At 40.6% G+C, this 21048-nt stretch overlaps 1 protein-coding gene across 1 annotated transcript in view; it reads right to left on the bottom strand.

The window, feature by feature from the left end:
- Positions 1-19901, bottom strand: part of ABHD5 (abhydrolase domain containing 5, lysophosphatidic acid acyltransferase) — a 31716-nt gene extending 11815 nt beyond the window's left edge. Inside the window, exons 1-3 of the mRNA XM_063124532.1 lie at positions 19736-19901; positions 3981-4066; positions 2610-2982 (exon numbers count right to left, since the gene is read on the bottom strand). Coding sequence (XP_062980602.1) covers positions 2610-2982; positions 3981-4066; positions 19736-19884 — 608 coding nt within the window. The 5' untranslated portion in view covers positions 19885-19901. The remainder of the gene's footprint in view (positions 1-2609; positions 2983-3980; positions 4067-19735) is intronic.
- Between the last annotated feature and the right edge of the window lie 1147 nt (positions 19902-21048).

Raw genomic sequence — 21048 nt, 5'->3', positions numbered from 1 at the left:
TTGTGGATTTGTGAGCATTCTAGTTCTTATATATTGGAATCAGGCTAGTTTATTTCCTTAAAATATGACATCCAGGAGATAAATAGAACAATTATGATGTGCAAATTTAATTGCCAATTGCATATACATCCTGCCCCAAGAAGTTAAACATGTTAATAGAGTGGCTTAACCTAACAAAGACTGCTGAGGCTCCATGATAGAGCACCTGGTTTGCATGCAAAAGATCTCAAATTGTACCTCTACCATCTCTAGGTAGGGTTGGGAAAGACTCCTGACTGAAACTCTGGAGAAACTGCTGCCAGTCAGTGTAGACAAAACTAAGTTAGATGAACCAATAATCTGCCTTGATATAATGTAGTTTCCTTGAGAATCATCCAACAGCCTGATTATAACCGTTAATTAGAACTGTACACAGGATAACTACAGGGAAAAGCAGATTATCAATTTAGAGCAGCAGTCCCAACCTTTTTGGACCATTGGCAGATTTGGGAATTTGAAAAATTGCTGTGGGCACCATCACAAAATGCCTAATCAGTCGATCACCACTTTGGCATCTACCTGACACTGCAATGCCTCTTTCATAGTGGATTGTCTAATTCAACTAAGTGCAATACCGCTAAAGCTTTTTTTAAGCATATGTTTAGGTAATGTCCAGTAGTTGCTTTTTGTGGGGAGGCGGTTATTATACAGATACATTTTGTACTGGAACAGGTTTTAATATTCACTGATGCTCACTCTTTTGAATTATTTACCTGCTCCACGGAAATTAACAAATGATCAGCATAAATGGATCCTCTGTGCCTATTGACAGCTAAAAGACTGAGATTACAACACTGGAAGGATAAACACTCACCTCTTATAATGCAATGGATAGAGGACCTTACAATGCTGTGAACCGCCCAAGAGCTCCGGCTATTGGGCGGTATAGAAATGTAATAAATAAATAAATAAATAAATAAATGCTCTCAATATTCAAATAGATACTTCTTTGGATATTTGGTCTGCTTTTGTTGACGCCTATGTCTAATTGCCAGAAAGTTGTATACATTTCATATGAATTTATTGCTACGTATATATACAAATCCATGCCCCTTTTTTTAAGGAATAGGGAACATGTAAAAAACCAACAACAAAAAACATGTGCCTGTGGGTACCACGGTGGGGACCCCGTCACAGGCCCTGTTGGGGACTTCTGCTTTAGAGTATGAAATGAAATCCATGTTATTACCAGCTATGATAGAGTGCACGTTACATCATTTATCAAAACTCTTGAGATCCTCACACTTGAAGCCAATGGCCATGTTCAGACCAATGGCTATGAAGGGAACACCAGACACATGCACGCTCCATTCCTCCAGTGCAGGTACAAGCAGGAATTTGGAAGATTTCACTTCCATATTTAAATATGGTTAATGTTAACCATGGTTTGTTTGAAAGAGACTACTTTACAAGCCATAGTTAGTATTTACTGATGTTTCTTCAGTTCAGAAAACACAAGCTGTCGCTAACCAAGAATTAAAGCAGAAGCTTCCGAATAGCTCCTCACAGCAGCACCGGAGGAAGAGAAGAAATGTGGGGGTGGAGAGAGTATGAAGCTTTCAGCAACTCATTTTTGTCATGCTAAACTATAGTATGATGTACTAAACTATAGTAAATCCAGAAGATGTACCTAAATAAGCATCTGAACAATGATACTATGAAAGTCCCTGAAGACTAGGTATTTTCAGAGAAATATAGCATTGTTTTGTTAACGTATATAGGACTATCCCTAAATCCTTGCAAGCTCTGGCTGGTTTAATTCCATACAAAACCTTCCAATGCTGCAGCTTTATGCAAGTCGGCAGCTTCTCCCTCAAGTGCACCAATCCACACCACCAACGCTTTGCATCTAGCATCTGCCACTTCTTTCCTTCAATTTCCCTTCCGGGCAGACATAGGTGACCTGGTGATGCCCAGATGTTTTGGACTACAACTGCCATCAGCCCTAACCAGCATGGGCAATGGGCAAGAATTATAGAAGTTGAAATCCAAAACTTCTGGAGGGTACCAGGTTGAATACCCATGCTTCAGGGACCCTAATCTGTACTCATGTTTAAGCCCAGCTCACTAGCTGAATATATGACAAGGAAAGAGTAGGTTTTGGTTGCTAAAATGACCTGCACTTGTTATCTCATCTCAGAAACATTTTTTAAAGAACTGGCCAGCATCACTGCATGCTGGTAATATGCTGTGTCGATACGTAAGAGCAGCACTAGAAGTAGATATTCTGGCCACATGGCACCTTAGACAAGTACTTCAGAAAGCTAGCGGTCCTATGTGGTACTCTCATGTCAACATGGAGGAGGAAAACACCAAACAAGTTGTTGTAAGCAAGTGTCATCGGAAGACACTTAAGATAACATATAGTACAAGTGGAGTAGAGCACATTTGAGATCTAGAGATATGAAACTAGTTTTACAATGGTGTTCTATTTGAAGCTAATTATACAGTTTCATCTAACCAAATTGCCACATGCCACGTACATAGTATACCATGGTATGCTGACAAACCTATAATCAAACCTCTATTAAGGTAGAGGAAGGAACTGTTTGTCTACTATTTTCAGATACCTTGATGGGTATTTCAGTGAGTAAGCAGCTGCCAGGAATCCACCCAGGTTGTGTCCAAGTAAAATCATTCTGTCCAATCCCATTTTCCGTCTCCATTCTTCAATACATTCTACAAATTGATTTTCTGCTACTTCTGCATCAGTGTCAAACTGCGGTCTACTACTGCGTCCAAATCCCAAGAGATCAAATGCATACACAGTCCTATTTTCACAAAGATCTTCAAAGTTCAGAGCCCAAAGTCCAACGCCACCTCCAAACCCATGGAGAAGAACAAGTGGAGTTTTCTGCGAAAGGTTCTGAGAGAATGTTAGCGTCCATATTTTATTTCCATTGGATATGAAGACATATTGTTTACTGTATGTACTTGTGATACCTGAAGAAAGAGAAATACAAACTGTATCTAATTATTCAAACAATTATACTGAAACAGCCTTACCCCCCAAAAAAAATTAGGGGCAAATTATTTAAATAAATCTACAGGGTTGCCACCCTGACTTCCACTGTGGCTCTTTATAGCACAACCAGAAAGGCAAGGAGCAGGACCTGCCAAAAAGGAGGCAGAGTTACATTATGAGGCTTGGGCACTCACAATACTCCCCTTTGTATGGACTGTGCAGCCTGTGCAAAATCTGTAGTTCCCCACATTTGTGTGGAAAGGTGAGAACCTGCATAGACTAAGAAAGCATCCTTTAAGGCTTTACTAAAGGAAGATATCCTAAAGAACAATTTAAATTGTTTTTAAACAAGGTGCTCTTTTGATTTTGTATCAGATTGTTTCTCTTCTGGAAGTCACTTTTCTTCTGAGCAGAAAGCTATTTACCAAATGCATTAATTTAAAAAAAGAAAAAGCCTCTGATAATAAAGAAGGTAGACAATGATAATAAAAAAGTGACCATGTGTGAGTTCTCTCAATAACAATAACACAAAAGCTTGTACCTCTTCAATGATTTACAAAGTATCATATAAATAGATGAAGAGCATCTCAACATCCTCAGACTGCTCAACATCCTCTGGCTCAGACAAACATCCATTTATTTATGGGATTTCCCAGTAGCAGATCTCACAAGAATTGCTAATCAGGATGTGCCCCTAAATTTTGTGCCTGGGATAACTTTGATCCCATTCACTCTTTTTTTTTTTTAGCTCCCTCTCCAGGAGAAGAAACCATGAGTTGTGCTGTGCTGTGTTTATTTGGATGTGGTATCTTCCTGAATAACCCACATTCTTTCTTGGGTGACACTAAATGCTCAAATGCAGTAAAGCCCAATTCCTTTGTTATTTTCCTCTCTTGGTTTTCCCCACTATTGTTTCCACAGGGTAGGGGTGGAGAGACTCATGTCAGCTTGAGGTTTCTTACCACAAAGTGCTTACATTTCAATATTTTCTCTTCAGCATCTTTAAGATGTACTAGTGATGTAGGACACCATGCAGGCAACCAACTGGATAGCCATCCTGACCTAGAACGAAGGGAGAGAATAAGAAACTCATTTGGTCTGGCATTTATTTATTTATTTTATTTATTTAATTACATTTATATACCGCCCCACAGCCGAAGCTCTCTGGGCAGTTTACTACAATTAAAAATAGTAAACATTAAAAGTATACAAAAATTTAAAAAACATAAAAACAGTATAAAAACAACAGTATCCATTTAAAAACAACAATTCTGGGGTCCATTAAAAACAAACTTAACGTTGTTAAATGCTGTTAAAATGCCTGGGAGAAGAGAAAAGTCTTGACCTGGCGCCGAAAAGATAACAACGTTGGCGCCAGGCGAGCCTCATTGGGAAGATCATTCCACAGTCAGGGGGCAACCACTGAGAAGGCCCTCTCCCTTGTTGCCATCCTCCGAGCTTCTCTCGGAGTAGGCACTCGGAGGAGGACCTTAGATGTTGAGCGCAGTGTACGGGTAGGTTCATGTCGGGAGAGGCGTTCCATCAGGTATGACCCATCACCAGCCCACTTCAGCGGTATACAAATATCCTATTCATCATGCTGTGAAAAACTGGTGGTACTCAAAACTAGTGATAGTCCACAAGCCTATTTTGTACTCCTTGCTGAGATTTGGGAAACTTAAAAAGTACCTCTTCTGGAGAAATGCCTACAGGTCTGATATTGCTACAGATGTTCTTCTCCCCTATGTTGAAATTGGTTTCAAACCAAAATGAATTATCTGAAGTGAATTTGTTCAAGAGACTTATGTTTTCTAGAGTTCCTGGTGTTAAATAGCCAAACCACTGTGGTTCTATGCACTGCTGGTTCTGTCTCTTCTAGCACTGAAATACTTAGCCTTTTAACACTTAAGAGAAGGGGAGTTGCCTGGGGGCGGGGAGGAAGGAGGGGCGTGAACAAGTGGAAAGGTAAGAGTAGTAGGCTGTCTCCTGATTAAATTATAGCACTGGATAAGAGGAAGGATTCTCGGGGTGGGGTTATAATTGCAACTGTAACAGAAAAAAGGGGGAAAAGAGGGAAAACAAAACAAACAAACAACAAAAGAAGAAATTCATTCACAGTAACAGTTCATAAAAACATTTATATAAAAAAAAGAAGAAATCTTTATATAGTTTTCTTGTTCTTTATTAGCTTGTATCATAAGCTGAAAAAACAGGCTGAGATTTAACAGGATGTGTCAGAGGAAAGACCGACAGCCACTAATGATTCTGCAATTTGCACACACATGCACACATTCGTCCTCATATTTCATATAGAATATGCTCACTCAATGTATGTATTTGCTCTGTACACATGCATAAAGTGTATGTCTTTTTTAAAAAATCTAACAATTATACTTAGCATAAAGAACATCAGTGGGAGGGCACTGTTGCAGTCGTGTCCTGCTTGGGGGTCCCTGGTCGACAGCTGGTTGGCCACTGTGCAAACAGAATGCTGGATTAGATCGACCCTTGGTCTGATCCAGCATGACACTTCTTAGGTTTTTAGTTACACAGTTATTTATTATATTTATATCACACCTTTCCTCCATTGCGGATTCAAGACAACATATACACAGGGTTCATAGGTAGTCTCCAGTCAAGGCACTAACTGGAACCAGACCCACTTAACTCCAGCAAGGCTGCTACATAATGTGCCTTTTAAAAACAACAACTTCTGCCACAAAGGGCCTTGGCCTTAATGCCGCTTTACGCAAACAGCTTAAGTTATTTCTCAATCCTTTCCCCAGTGTCTTCATACACATACATTCCCAAAGTAAAGTTTAACAAAGGCTCAATCAGGTTAACACAGGTTCATTCTAGGTAAACTGAATATTTCTGTAAGGAAATATTAAGTGCAGCCCTTTGGAACCCAGTCAATGATTTGTTTACTTTTTAAGTGCATACTCCATACCATAGTTAACAAGTGTTTAAAACTTAAGATCAAGGATTTTAAAGGTTTACTAACATATTAGTGCAGCCAGCTCTTCAGCTCTTCAGTAGTATCTGATCCATTATCACAAACACTTTTTTATAAGGCCCCTGCCTCTTATATACTGCTTTCATACCACTTTCATAGTGTAATATCCTGCTTGGTGTAGATCTGGCCTTAGATGGGGGAATCCTACTTATTTGTTATTAAGTGTGTTATTGACACTTACTCAATCCATATTTTAACAACACGGTACAACCAAGGGCTGAATCAAAGCCTTACTGCTGCCTTATTCCATGTCTCCTGTATCTTTTCCTCCAAGAAGGCCAGAACTATATTGTGTTAGAGTTTTATGCTACAAAACTAGATTGATTTAAAATAATGGCAATTTTAGAATAAAAAGAATGAAGGGGCTTGGGGGCTCTACAAGGTAGAAGCCAAGATCTCATGTGTTTCCCTAAAGGACTGGGCTATAGCTTATCTGGGCCTATCTTGAAATAGGAGTATGAATTTTAGTAGTATGCAGGAGACCCAGGTTATGGGGCTACTATGACAGCTTACGGACAAGAGAAATATACACTCCTATTCAAACTGTCTGTACAATCTACATAAAATAGAAAACAAATCCCAACTCAGGAAACTGGATCAAGCACATAGCATCCAGAAACTGTTTCCAGATGAGAAGGAGCTGCCTGTGAACACCTGAAGCTTAACCTTCTTAGACCAATTGCCCAGTCACCCCACCACAGCTCAAGCCCCATTCACTTCAACAGACTAGGAGAAGCATTTTGATAATTACCCTAAGTATAACATACTAAACTTGGTGAACTTGGGACAAGGCAAGTATAAATATTTAAATTAAATAAAAGAAACAGAGCAACCTCTTATTTCATTAAACATGTCAACTGTTAACTTACAGGCCCCAGTTCTCCCCATGTTACATTTGTAAGTTGTGTGTGTTAAAATCCTTAAGATTTCCTGTAATATAGCCAAGGCCATTAGCAACACAAATTCCTAAGAAGTGTCCGAGTAGCAGTAGTACAATGAAGCAACTGTGCTGGAACAGAGAAAACAAAGTCCATTGCTCTGTCATAAATTTTTACTTACTGCCCTGCAGATTCGTATACAGTATAAGACACGTGATTGTTTAGTAGTAAAATAGGGTGTTAGAGTTAGAAATCTCACTTTTCCTGTTGTCTGTTAAACACAGAATTATAACAGGATTTAAACATCAGAATACGTAAGAATTACAACGTTTTTCATACCCCTTATGCCTAAACATCAAGAAAGTACTTCAATTATCATTAAAATGTCAATAAAACTATAGCCAATATGTGCAGATTTTTATACCTTTACTACCTTGGATTGTTCCATTTGCTACTCATGATAGTTATATTGAGTAATATTACAGAGGGGTGAGGATCCAGAGAACCCCAGAAGCATACGCAAAAGCATTTTCATTAGTTTTCCAGTTCTGAAAGCAGTCCCTTATGCTTCATAGGGTGAGGCTCTGGAGAGACCCCTGACCTACAGGGACTTCTTCCAGAAAGGAGGACAGAAAACTTCACCATGCACAGAATACCTTGGATGGCACTTAGGATCACAGCCAAGCATGAGACATTTAGCCTTGACGCCAGTGACATATATCTAAAATAGAAATTGATTTAAAAACTCAACTAAAATTCTGGTTTTCAAAAAGATCAGAACAAACTTTGGAGACAACTGCAGAGGCTTTAGGTACATGTCAAGGAGACATACCTAGAGGTCTACAAGGTTAGCATGGAGGGACTATCAAGCTGGAAGGGACCTGAACATCAGCCATGCAATTTCTGCCCTAAAGTATGATCCTCCAATCATACAACCTATAGGTTAACCAGCACTACAGTTATAATTTATTAAATTCATATCCCCTTTGAAACAAAAAATGGTGCTGAAGGTGGCTAATAATAATAATAATAATAATAATAATAATACAACAGATTTAAGTACAGTTGGCCTTAGACTCAGCAGTAGAAAAGGAATCATCACTCCTCCCAGGAAACTAGGAATACTATGGACCCCCCAGTGAAAACGACAGAGTTAAATGTGTAACTCACACAGAGAAAATTCATTCAGCTTTTGGAGAAAGATGGTCTTTATTACAGATGAGAAAGGGTGAACATTTACTAATGGCCTTTTTTGTCCATTTGAGGATAGTAAACACTTATTCACACCTCTGGTAAGTAGTTTGATCTCCTACAGCAAGGAGTACCTGCTTCTGTTCCTCCCTCCCCCAATATATAGGACAAAACAACATACATTTACGCTTCAAATCTAAATCAGACTTACGTGGAGGAAAACTCCAAAGATTTTAGGACTCATTTCCAAATAGTGTTTTAGGATTCAGATGGCATCTGGAGTTCTAAGTTTGAAAGCAGGCACGCTTGTTGACAAACATTTTCTTGCTACTATGTATTTATTTATTTATTTATTTATTAAAACATTGGTATCCCACTCTATTATCACTGAGATCTCAGGGTGGCTTTAGGAATCTCTATCATCAACATAATAGCAATAAAATAGAAAAATAAATAAATAAAGCCACAGATTAAAAAGCAATAATGAATGTGTAACTAAAAATCTATAAAACAGTTAATCCAAAACGATTGTTCTCCTCAAAGCTATATACTGTTAAAAACTTGGAATAACAGGACAAACTACTCTTGGTGCCTGCAATGTAATAGTGGCACCAGGTAAACCTGGTCCATCTATCACATCTATTCTGAAACTGGGAAATTTAACAATTGCGCCACAGAAACAGAGCAGTATGCCCAGTGTTTTAATGTGAACAGCTTCTTATGTGAACTTTTCTGGGGTTGAACTGGCAAATTAGCCATAGCTAATTTCATTGTGGCACTCCACTTGAGGATACTTTGCCAAAATACCCTGACCTAGACAAACTAATCTACAAGCTGATTTGAAGCAAAGTGACAGAGTACAAAACCAATCATTCTCCTGGATAAATGTGAGCCTAACAGAAGCGTTCATAATTGTTTCCTATGTATGTGCTTCCCAAAGTTGATGCTTAAGGATATTACGATATAATGGTAAAGCAACGAAAATCATGGCCAGGATTCAAAGAACTGCGAAACTAGTTGCATGAGCGCAAGGGGGCTTTAGATTTGTTTGTTTTTCTCAGACAGAAGCTCTGGTTCTACATGGCAAATGGCTTTTGAAACTGAGGTGAGTTTCAAAACCAGTTTCTGATATAGCATAGTGGTCAGCTGGTCAAAGCCAAAATTAAACTGAGCTAATTCATGTCCCCCAGAATGAGCCTAAACAGCTGGATCCCAGACTACATACTGAATGATAAATATTGAAGCAAAGAAGCAAAGCACTGAATTGTTGGATGGCAATTTACAAATAGATGTGATGGATAGAAAACAAAATAAAAGCAGTTAAAAAACATCAAAACCTTTCACTGTTTAAACCATGCTAGAATCCTGGACTTTTCCACAAGCCTAGTTTATTTGCATGAGGAACACATTAAAAGAAGATCCAGTTTAAACCCCAAAACTTCATTTTGCAGCCTTAAACAATAACCACTCCTATTCTCAGATTTCCACATACAGTCCAATGACTGGCTTATCACAGAAAGGAAGTGACAGAATTCAAGGTACTTTGCTAGACAAGCATTATTGTGAATGGAGATAGTGATTTCCAGAGATAGTGAATTGAAGATATGGCTGCAGTGGCCTTCACTATTTTTCAGGAATAAAGTCAAGAATTCAAAGTTAAAACTTGCATAGATACCTAATGCTGTATTCTGGAGTGTGCACTTTTAAAACTCTAATACTATGACAGAATTTTACAGGTTGACATGCAGAAGCATAACACAACACAAAACCTTCTGAATATAAGCAAAGCATGTAGTTACTTTTATTGTTTAATTTTACTTTCTGGTTTATACGAAGGAGAAAAAGACAAAAGACAAAAGCCATCTCTCACCTGGGTGAACACATGAGGGTTGTGAGACATAAAATATGGGAAATCAGGCTTTATAAGAGAAAGCAATTAATGCATATGAAAGGGTTCTGAATGAAGCTTAATGAGTCCTGCATTATTATATCATCACGGCCTATACTGTCATACCAGCACACTGCAGCGGGAATAGCAATCACCAGGTAGTGTAATTATAGTGTCATACACTGGAGCTACCCAAAAACAAATTGAAGCAGAGTTTGACTAGTGACTCAGACCTTAAGTTAATTCAGGTGCCATGCAGCAAGCAATATCAGCACAAATCCACATCTCACATTTCATAGTGAGTTATTAGAAATGCAATTTCAAATACCCTTAAACTCATTTGGAGAAAAAAGAAACAAAACCAGAACTCACAGGTAGAGCTAGGGGCTTCAAAGTGATGCAGTGGGCATAACTGCTAAAGCTATTTTGTAAATAACTGGACATCAAAGGGACTTTTTTTTAAATTCCAATTTCATACCAGATCTGAATCTAATCTCAACAATCAAACTGCAAGTGAAACAGAATAATAACAACAATAATAACAATAATAAATGCATTTCTTACTCGCCTCTCCCTCAAGATCGAGACAGGGAACATCAAATACAAAAATACTATAAAATACATAAAACTGATTAAAACATATAAAAATAATACATTATTAAAATAACAGCCAGACAGCTTAAAATTCGACTGGGTAGGCCTGCTGGAAGCCTTTATAGCTTTTTTTTAAATTTAGAAAGACTGTTAAGTTGATGAACCTCTCCCAACAGGCCATTCCACAGTCTGGGAGCGGCAGAAGAGAAGGCCCTCTGGGTAATGGTTGTCAGCCTAGTCCTTGCTGACTGAAGTAAATTCTTCCCAGAGGACCTGAGTGTGCGGGGCAGACTGTACAGGAGAAGGCCACAGGTAACTTGGACCCAAACCATGTAGGGCTTTAAAGGTAATAACCAACACTTTATATTTCGCCTGGAAACTAATTGGTAGCCAGTGAAGTGATTTTAAAATTGGTGTAATATGGTCACCCCTAGGTGTACTGGTGACCAACCTGGCTGCCATATTTTGAACTAGTTGAACTTTCTGGACTAAGCACAAAGGCAGCCCTATGTACAGCGCATTGCAGACGTCGAGCCTTGAAGTTACCAGTGTGTGCACTACCATCTTTAGGTCTTCCAACTCTAGGAAGGGGTGCAGCTGGCATAGGATATCAGTTGCAATATAATCATAATACTGTAATTAGCATTATTTAGGCAAAGGGTTAATTTAGTTAAGTCCAGATCATGCTTTATCTTTGGCTGGGGAATTAGGGCAGCAAGCAAACACCCAGTTCACCCACTTTCTTGTAACAAAGCAAGGGAAAGAATAAAGTGAGCTTGCAAGGAGCGATGAATCCCAATACTCAACAGCATCAGGGCCATGGAAAGGAAGAAGGTACCAGGGTGGGAACAGCTCCTAGTCTTGGACTAAGAACACAAATGCTAACTTTGAAGTTACATTGATAATTTGAGCTGCTTACGCTGTGTGTAATTCAGCTGTTAGAGAAAGGCACATACACTGCTGTACATTTTGAAAAGTAGAATAATTGTTTATCAATAATTGTTGCTACTGACAGGTAGCTAATTTTGAAGATCTATCAGAACGTGCTTTCTTCACTGTGGGTACATGTAATCCTTTCCTGTTCGTTTATCTTTAAAACAAAGTAGTGGGTTATAGTTCCTTATACTGGAGAGGAATACCTAGGGAGAGGGGAGGGAGTTACTGCACAATATTTCTAGGAAGTGTACTGCACACCAGCTGTTCCAAGAGGCCTTTGGCAGATTACTGCAGTACGTTGCTACATTAGGTCAGAGGTAAAAACAACTCTTTCCTTATATAGGAAACTTGAACTTTGTATTGAGAGAAGATGGCACTTACCAATCAAAGTAAAAACAATAGATTTCTGCCACCCGGAATCTCCTAAGCACATAACTGGAGAGTTGCATTGGCCCTTGACTTGCCAAATACTAACATGAGATTGCAAATAAGATAGGGTTTCCGTTGTGCTTCTCTGGGTTTAAAGAAGATAAACCCACTGTCCTACATGATATTAGGACAGTGGCTTGAATGCAACAGTGTCTCTCCAACAGTGGAACAGAAATTGCTAGCAGAATGGGATTTCCCATCTGCTCTTCCCTCACTGCCGTTTCCTGCATCACCTCAAAATCTGCTCTGGAGGGTTTTTGGGGGGTCATGCAAGGGGAACAGAGGACCGGGAAGTCCACCAGTGGTTTCTGTTCTGCAAATGGAAGGATATTGTTGGATTCAAGACAGTCTTAGCAAAACGCACATACAGGTATAAAGGATGGTTTCCACAGTAGAGATATCTGGAATTCAGTGATGTCCCATTTGAAATAAAATAATATATAAGTACATAGGAACCTGCTTTATACCAAGTCAGACCACTGACCCACCTAGCATAGTACTGTTATGCTAACCTGCAGCAATATTTCTGGGGTTTCAGAATGGAGTCTTTCCCACCCTACCAGAAGATGCCAAGGACTGGACCTAAGTATCTGGTCTACCTGAATTCTATCACTGAGGTATGGCCCACATGACACCATTTCTGTGTGTGCACATATGTGCTTGCTCCTTCCTATGTCATATATTCCATCCTTGCATACCTTAAGGTTGTCTTAACTGCACTCAAATGCATGGTTAGTTATTTGCATTGTTTCTCAAGAGTTGAGAGATGGTATTACAACAAAATGTGAAATAAAGCCTTATATGTAATCATACCGATTTTTAAAGGCATCATAGAATAGATCAGCAGGGCTCCTATTTAAACTTGCACCAATATATTCAGTCCAATTAAAGAAACTGTTGCAGATGCACACAGAAAGACCCTCCAGTGGATTCCATAGTGCCGTTCTTATTATGAAAGGTGTCTGCTTACAAGAGGGTAATTTTACACCATGTGCTAAAGTGCACAAGAAAATAAACTAAATCCAGATATGTTATTTTTTGCTTGCAGAAGCAAGGTAACTGCTACTAAACCTATTATGACCCTGTTCAGATGGCACACTAAGCCATGGTGGTTAAGCATTTTGAGCTAAACATTATGGCTTAGCATGTCATGTGAACCATTTGCTGCAAAAGGATTAGTGTCATGTCTAGCCCTGCTCCCCACCATTTTGGAAGAAGGTGTTTCAGGTAATCAATCAGAATCAGACTCTGAAGTAGAGTACCAGCGGGGGACTGAGCTCTCACGCTTTCTCCTCCAGCAGGTTCTGATCTCTCTCCAGAGCTCATCTCGTCAAGGGAAATTGTACAGAGGCAGTGGGAAGCCAACACTCCTCTGAAGGAAAGCCCACTGACAGGCTAACAGATCCTAGTGCGGCGCAGGCAAAAACGCACGGAGTGGAAGGAAGGCAAGAGGAAGTCAGCTCGGCTCGCATCGCATCTGAAGAAACATCAGAACTAACCTCTCTGAAGATAACTCTTTGTGGGAAAATGCTTTCCGTTCCCCTTGAAATGACAATTGTCTCGCTTAATTTGCATAGTTTTGTCTAGGGAGAAGGGTCCAAGAGATTAGACCCACTTCAGGTGGGAAGAGATGTTTATTGCTTAAATAAAGCTTTGTGGATTACTTAGCAGGTCTCGTTTTTTGTCTCCTTAAGAAGGTAGGAGGTTTTTTTTTAAGAAACACGACAATTAGTAGCTTAACCATGGCTTAGTGTGTTGCCTGAACAAGTTCTATATCACTGCATGAATTCTTGCACAAGTGATTATGGAAGAGGGTTAGTGGCTATTTTTATATTTACATTTATCTTTGGATGCAAACCAAAATAATAATAATAATAATAATATTTCTTACCCGCCTCTCCATTTTGGTCGAGGCGGGGAACAACATCAGGTATAAAATACATAAAATACTGATTAACAATGTAGTATACATTGTTAAAACATCCTAAAAAACATCCAAAAAGCATCCTAAAATTCCACTGGATAGGCCTGCCGGAAGAGATTAGTCTTTATAGCTTTCTTAAATGCTAAAAGACTGCTAAGTTGACAACTCTCCTCCGGCAGGCCATTCCAGTCTGGAAGCAGCAGAAGAGAAGGTCCTCTAAGTCAGCCTAATTTTGGCTGGTTTAAGGAAATTCTTCCCAGAGGACCTGAGTGTGTGGGGCGGATTGTACGGGAGAAGGCGATCCCGCAGGTAGCTTGGACCCAAACCATGTACGGCTTTAAAGGTGATAACCTACACTTTATACTTCGCCTGGAAACTAATTGGCAGCCAGTGAAGAGATTTTAAAACTGGTTTAATATGGTCCCCCCTAGGTGTACCAGTGACCAGCCTGGCTGCCATATTTTGAACTAGTTGAAGTTTCTAGACTAGGCACAAAGGTAGCCCTACATAGAGTGCATTGCAGAAGTTGAGCCTCGAAGTTACCAGCAAGTGCACTACCGTCTTTAGGTCTTCCGACTCTAGGAAGGGGCGCAGCTAGCGTATCAGCTGAAGCTGATAGTAGGCACTCCTGGCTGTCGCATCTATCTGGGCTGTCATTTGGAGCGATGGATCCAGAAGCATCCCCAAGCTGCGAACATAGTCTTTCAGGCGAAGTGTAACCCAATCCAGAACTGGTTGACACACCTCCAAAGACAGGTTGTGGCCTTTGACAGCAAGCACCAATATATTCATGATAGTATGGGAGATATGTGATGACTTCTTTCAACTAATTTTTTGATCCCACACTTCAAATCCTCAAACTAGTCTACAATCTAGATATGCTTCCCATTGTCAAGAGACTAATATACCCCAACAACAGAACTGATTAATTATATTTATTTCATCCATGCCCTAGTGCCCCACTACATCAGGGCCATGCTCTCATGTGTGTTGAAAGAAGCAGACTGATCGTAATGATGTGACATAGATCCTGTACAGCTCAACTTAAGTTTATGTCTGCAAGTAATCTTCTCCAGGACAATGTAAACTGTTAGCACTGCCGGGACTGCTGATTTGAAGGTTCACTTAAAAATACTTATTTGGGTTTCCCTAAATAATGCATTCTAAAGCTCTAGATGACCTCACTGCAATAATCACATAATGTTCTTTAGGCCTCTTTCACAAGAGATGTTAAGAACACCCTTTTGGCTTTAAAGCAGATTTCATTGAACTTTTGAAAAACATTTTTTTTTTTTTGGCATAGACCAAGAAGGAACAACCCTCTTAAATTCATATGTTAGTCCCCTGAAAGGTTTAGTTCAAACGAACTAGTGGATGTGCCCCTGTGAAGAGAGGCCTACTTAACTAAGGGTACCATCCTATACTTGTTTGGACAGAACAAAGGCCTACAACTCCCATCATGCCCCAGCTAGCTATGCCTTGTAGGCCCTTTTTCTGTCTAAACATGCATAGGATTATACCTTAAACACTCTACCATTTTGCACTGAAGGCATGGCTCTCTCCACAACATAAAGAGAAACTTAGGCTATTTCAAGCATGCTACAGAATGAATGTGTAAAGTACTGTCTGGCAATCTCATGCAGGAGTAAAACTATTAAGGCTGGGGGTGCAAAACCTCAGGCCTGGGGTGGAAAACCCAATCCTCTTGGGGTTTTCCAATGACCATTCCCCTTCCCCAGGCCCCATCTTCTTTTCCCTGACCACCACTTTTTAGGTGGCTTCCTAGCTTTTGTGCAGTATTTTCCCCAATTCTAAATGGTTGAAATGCTTCTCCTAAGGCTTAGATACAATCAGTACTAGCTTTAAGATAAAATGTGTGGATATTTTGGCCCAAGCCTTTTTGCCTTCAGCCACACCCATCATTGCAACGCAGCCCCCAAGAGCTTCTCCAAAATAGGATTCAGCTCTCAGGCTAAAAGAGGTTCAACACCCCTGCATTAAATAGTAGTTTCAAGGGCAAATATCAGTCAGGAAAGCACTTTGTTTAAAAATGCAACTAAAGTGACATGTAGACAGGCCAAACTGAAGAGAAGGTATGCAGGATTTAAAGTCCTCATGACTCTGTGGTTCTACACATCATCTGCGGCCTAGTATGCTGGACATACTGAAAATACTGATGTTTCTGCTGCAGTAATATGTTAAAATATGAATCCCAATGCAAAGGTGGCAAAGGCACAATCTGCAGAACATTAACACAGGCTGACTAAAAGCTGCAGCTGCCAAAATTCAAACGATCATGTGAATGTGACTAAGAATTACAGTGATATAGATTGAAACTATACAAATATGTCACATTACAATAAATGCCTGCTTTGTACAGGTATTTCTCTGCCATGGCCAATAGGGCAGAGATTGAACGAAGGCAATTTTTTGGAGTATGGAACACTCTGAACAAATATTAGCACTACATATCCCGCTATATTGTGCTATACATAGTATTATTACAGTAATGCTATATATAGTATTGTTTTGTTGTTTGGGGACTGAGTAGGTCAGGTGCACATCTGGTAAACTGCTGTGGTTTGGTGGTGGAGATACTTTTGTTGCACTGTGACAGGATAGATACCTTGGAGTAAGAATAAGCTCAGGGGCTGCAAAAAAAACAGGTATAGAATATATCATAGCCTTCCCCTACTTGATACCCTCCAGATTTGTTGGAGTGACCATGAAGACTGGGAACGATAGGAATTGCAGTCCACACAGCTGGAGGGCACTAGTGGCAGTATTCAGCAGTGTCATTCTGCAAACTCAAATAACGCTAGCAGAACACCACTGAATCTTTCTGCTACACATTACAGTTATACAGTCCATTGCGCAACCAGTTGCACAAGTATAATGCCTATGTAATTACCATGCCTACGTAAACATAACTTCAGTTGGATTTCCTTCTTGCATATAGCAACAAACCTAGTTTCTGCTAGCCCAATGTCATTTGCACTAGCAGAATGACACAGTTGGATACTGTCCAAAAATTGTTATGCTTCTGCTGGCATATAATCAGGGCAACATATGCTTGGTTCAGAACTTGTACAAAGGGGTCGAATTATTTGAGTTGAGCAGAAGAGTATGATTATGCATAGACAAATAGTAAGAGAGTTACTCTGGGTAATGAAGAAAAATGTAAAGAGAAGTGATGTGCAGAATTTGAGGTATAACAAATAAATAAGCATTATTGAGGTTATATAGTGGGAAGTTTGTACAAAGCATACGCTGAGAAGAGACTGTAGGGGTCCAGAGAAAGCAGAACACTGAACATTTATAGAGTTGGTCTGTATATTGACAAGAAAGGAAGGAATGAAGAGGTGGGGACCATAGTTCAATGACAGAGTGTGCCTGAATGCAGAAGCCCTAAATACAATCCCTGGTGTCTTCAGCTGAAAGGATGAGATAGTTGGTGATGTGAAACACTTTTGCCTGAGACCCTGGAAAGCTGCTGCCAGTCAAAGTAAACAATATTGGGCAAAATGGAGAAATATGTGAAACTAACAGTGAAACATCTAGGCAAGATGTTACTAAAACATACATTGTTGATTGAGAGAGTAGCAGAAGCAGTGTCTACGCCAGAAGTATTTTTGATGAAAGACACATATGGTAAAAAGGTATGACTGAAGTACAGATAAAAATAGAAGGTATACATAGAGTAGAGGTACAAAGTGGATGACATATACATGAAGAAGATAATTGAGTGCAAACAAGGTTCAAACGGGCTGAAGAACAGGGCTGGGCTGCATACTGGATTTGCATTTTTTGGGCTGCATTTTTGTGGTTTTAAATTGTATGTTTTTGCGATTTAAAATTTTTGTATATTGTTTTTAAGTGTTTTATCCTATGTAAACCACCCAGAGAGCTTCAGCTATGAGGTGGTATACAAATGTAATAAATAATAATATTGACAGAATACATATAAAACCTGCGGCATTTATTAGTTGGTCAGTTGTGTAGATGGTCAGTTGTGCACTGGAGAGGCGGGTAAGAAATAAATATATTATTATTATTATTATTATTATTATTATTGAAGCATTGTTATGGTTGCCAAATGAGGACAAATTAAAAGGACTTTTGGAGAATATTTGGATGGGGAAACAGCAGAAATTGCGTAAGAAGCAGCACAGTATATGTATGTTGTAGCATTAATCTTTGTGAATTAAAGTATCCAATGAATTATGGTTGGGAAAGATATGCACACATACAAGCTTATATTGGTGTAATACCAGATGGCAGAGTTATAATGAAAGGGTGTATGTGAGACTGTTACAGCAGACACGGAAAGTGGGGCTGTCTTTATGAGAGTTTAATCTGAGCCAGCGCTCCCTAGGATTTACTCTCAAACAGCTTTCAAACATAAAGCTCAATAAAGAAGAGAAAGCCTCTGAGCCTGCATGAGCAGAGTAAACTGAGCACCATGGATCAACTACATCTTGCATTATGGAGCATAGTTCCCAGACCAGAGAAAATATAATTATAAAGCAAACTTGAACCTTAGCAGGCCTCTTCTTTAGAAAAATCAACTGACTGTATGAAATATGTACAAAATAGTGGAACTTGCACACAGAGAAACTGTATCCTGAGGCTATAGGCTATGCCGCTGTAGGATGATAAGCCAAGGTTATGAAGTAGATTCAGAGAAGGTAGTGCTTCTAGTGAGGCAGCAGGAACATCTGTAATCACTGGCTAGACACAAATTTTGAGTACAGATGAGAGCAGGAATAAGCAAATACATAGCAGGTAGAATTAGGGCCAAAGTAGATGAAACAGTGGCAGACCAGTCTTGTCAGAAGAATTAGGTTGCTGCCAGTGTTGTGTGTACCCACAGGGGGGTTGGACTCGATGGCCTTATAGGCCCCTTCCAACTCTACTATTCTATGATCCAATGTATAAATGGGGGGGGGTATGTAAAGCAGGCAGGCAGTGATGAACAATTCAGTGATGATATGCTACCTCCAGTTATCAGAGGTAGTATGTCTTTATATGCCACTTTCTGGGGAACATGACCTAGAAGGTCCTATTGCACTCATGTCCTACTTGAGGGCTCCCTAGAGGCAGATGGTTGCCCACTTTGTGAACAGAAAATTGGACTAGATAGACCCTGAGTCTGATGGCTCTTGTTATATTCTTACACTGCCTCTCCTCAGATAACCCCCCTGTGGACAAGAAGTAACACCTACTATTTGTAGCAGATGCTAGAGACAAGCATAGCTGAAGAATAATCCAACACTACCCCAGCCTAAAATACTCTCTATTCCTGGCTGGATAACAATTCAGGACAATCTCCACCAAACTTCCCCCGATACAGGATGCCTCCAAAGGGCCAGATCGTTACATTTTTTTATCAATCGTAGTAGCAGTAGTTGAGGCGGGTGCACCTCCTTTTTTTTTTTAATCTGTACACATAAAAGCGTGAATGCCCGCGCATCATTACCTGTAAGGTACACCTGTAAGAAGAGAAACGGGAGAGGCTACAGCTTCGCGTCGGAAGGGTACATAACCGGGGTGGCAACCGCTGCCCACATATGCTGAAGCAGCCTTACGGACCGGGGGTGGCAGGGAGGACAGAGAGATACGCCGGCCCAACCTGAGCATTGCGGGGGCCAATCTCGGAGGAGGGAAGTTGGGAAAGTGGACGCTGTACACGGGCCTGCCTTTCCGCGGCGCTACGAGCCGGCTGGAGCCCACTTCCAGGAGGGCAGCGCCACTGGGGGGGAGGGGGCCCGTGCCGGGGGAACTTGAGGACCTCGCGCTCGGCTGGAGGGCGGGCGGGCGGCTGCGGCGTAACCCTTCAGAGCCGCCTGCCCCGTCCCCGCTTCCCTGAACTCACCCTTCGCTGAGGGGCTCCGGGTTCTCATCCTCGGCCATGGCAGCGGCGCGGGGGAAGCGTCCGAGTGCCGGTCCTGGGGTGACGGCAGCAGCAGCCGGGAGCGCGGCGAGTGACAGAGCGACCGCGGCAGCGGCGCCACCGCCTGCCATCACGGGACCCGCCCGACAGGCAGTCGCGTTAGCGCGTCACTCCTCAGCCTCGCCCCACCATAGAGCGGCAGCGGCTAGAGCGACTGCTGGTCAGCAGCAGCAGCAGCGGGAGGAGGAGCCGCGGCCTCAGGCCAGCCCTCTTTGATTGGCTACTGTGCGTTGCAACAGGGCCAGGCCGCTGAGGCGGGTGGCTGTTCCCTCCACCACTACACCTTGTGGTTACACAAACATCCCTCTCCTATAGCAGCCTTCCGGATTATCCTTTTTACTTCAACTCACAGCATTCTTGACTATTAATTGTGCTGGCTGGGACTGATAGGAGTTGAAGTCCAAAACGTTGTGCAATATGGCACTACTATTTATATTAATTAATTGACATATATGTCACCCTTCAATAACATTTATCAGAACAGATGATGTTTATTTATTTATTTAAAATATTTATATCCCGCCCTATATCACTAAGATCTCAGGGCGGTGTACAGATAAAAACATACAAGATAAAACAATAAATACGCACAGTTAAAAACAAATTAAACCGTGATCCAAGTTAAAACAATATCTAATTTAAAAGCAATAGATACAGTTAAAACAATGTGCCAGTGAGTTTAACCATCGAAGGCTTTATTAAAAATGTTTACATTTCTAGACTGCCTATTAGCCAATGCTCTCTGGGCAGTTCACAAAACAAAACTTAAAACCAGCATTAAAATTAATAAGATTTTTAACGTTGGCACCAGTGTAAGGAACATCATCACCTGAGGCTTATTTGTTAATATTTTGACTGTGATAAGTAGTACAGTGACTGACGACCAAATTACAGTGGGGAGTTCTAGGATTTGCCCCTGTATATATTGAGCATGAACTGGTTAAGAGACTTAGGCCTCATCTACACCAAGCAGGATATAGCAGTATGAAAGCGGTATATAGTATGTGTCAATGGGTACCAACAGTTGTCAGTGCACTTCAATACCGCTATAAAGCAGTACTGTGGCTCCTGCCTTTTATATACTGCTTTCATACCACTTTCATGGTGCAATATCCTGCTTGGTGTAGATGAAGCTGTACAGGAAACAACTGATGACAGGGCTGACATCAGCACCTGCCATCCTCGGACAGCTGCTGGTCAGGGCGCTCTTCAGATGCTTGTCTCCACTTAATTTG

This window comes from Elgaria multicarinata, chromosome 1 (genome assembly GCF_023053635.1).
Source record: "Elgaria multicarinata webbii isolate HBS135686 ecotype San Diego chromosome 1, rElgMul1.1.pri, whole genome shotgun sequence".
Classification (NCBI taxonomy): Eukaryota; Metazoa; Chordata; class Lepidosauria; order Squamata; family Anguidae; genus Elgaria; species Elgaria multicarinata.
This window is presented reverse-complemented; position numbering and strand designations above follow the sequence as displayed.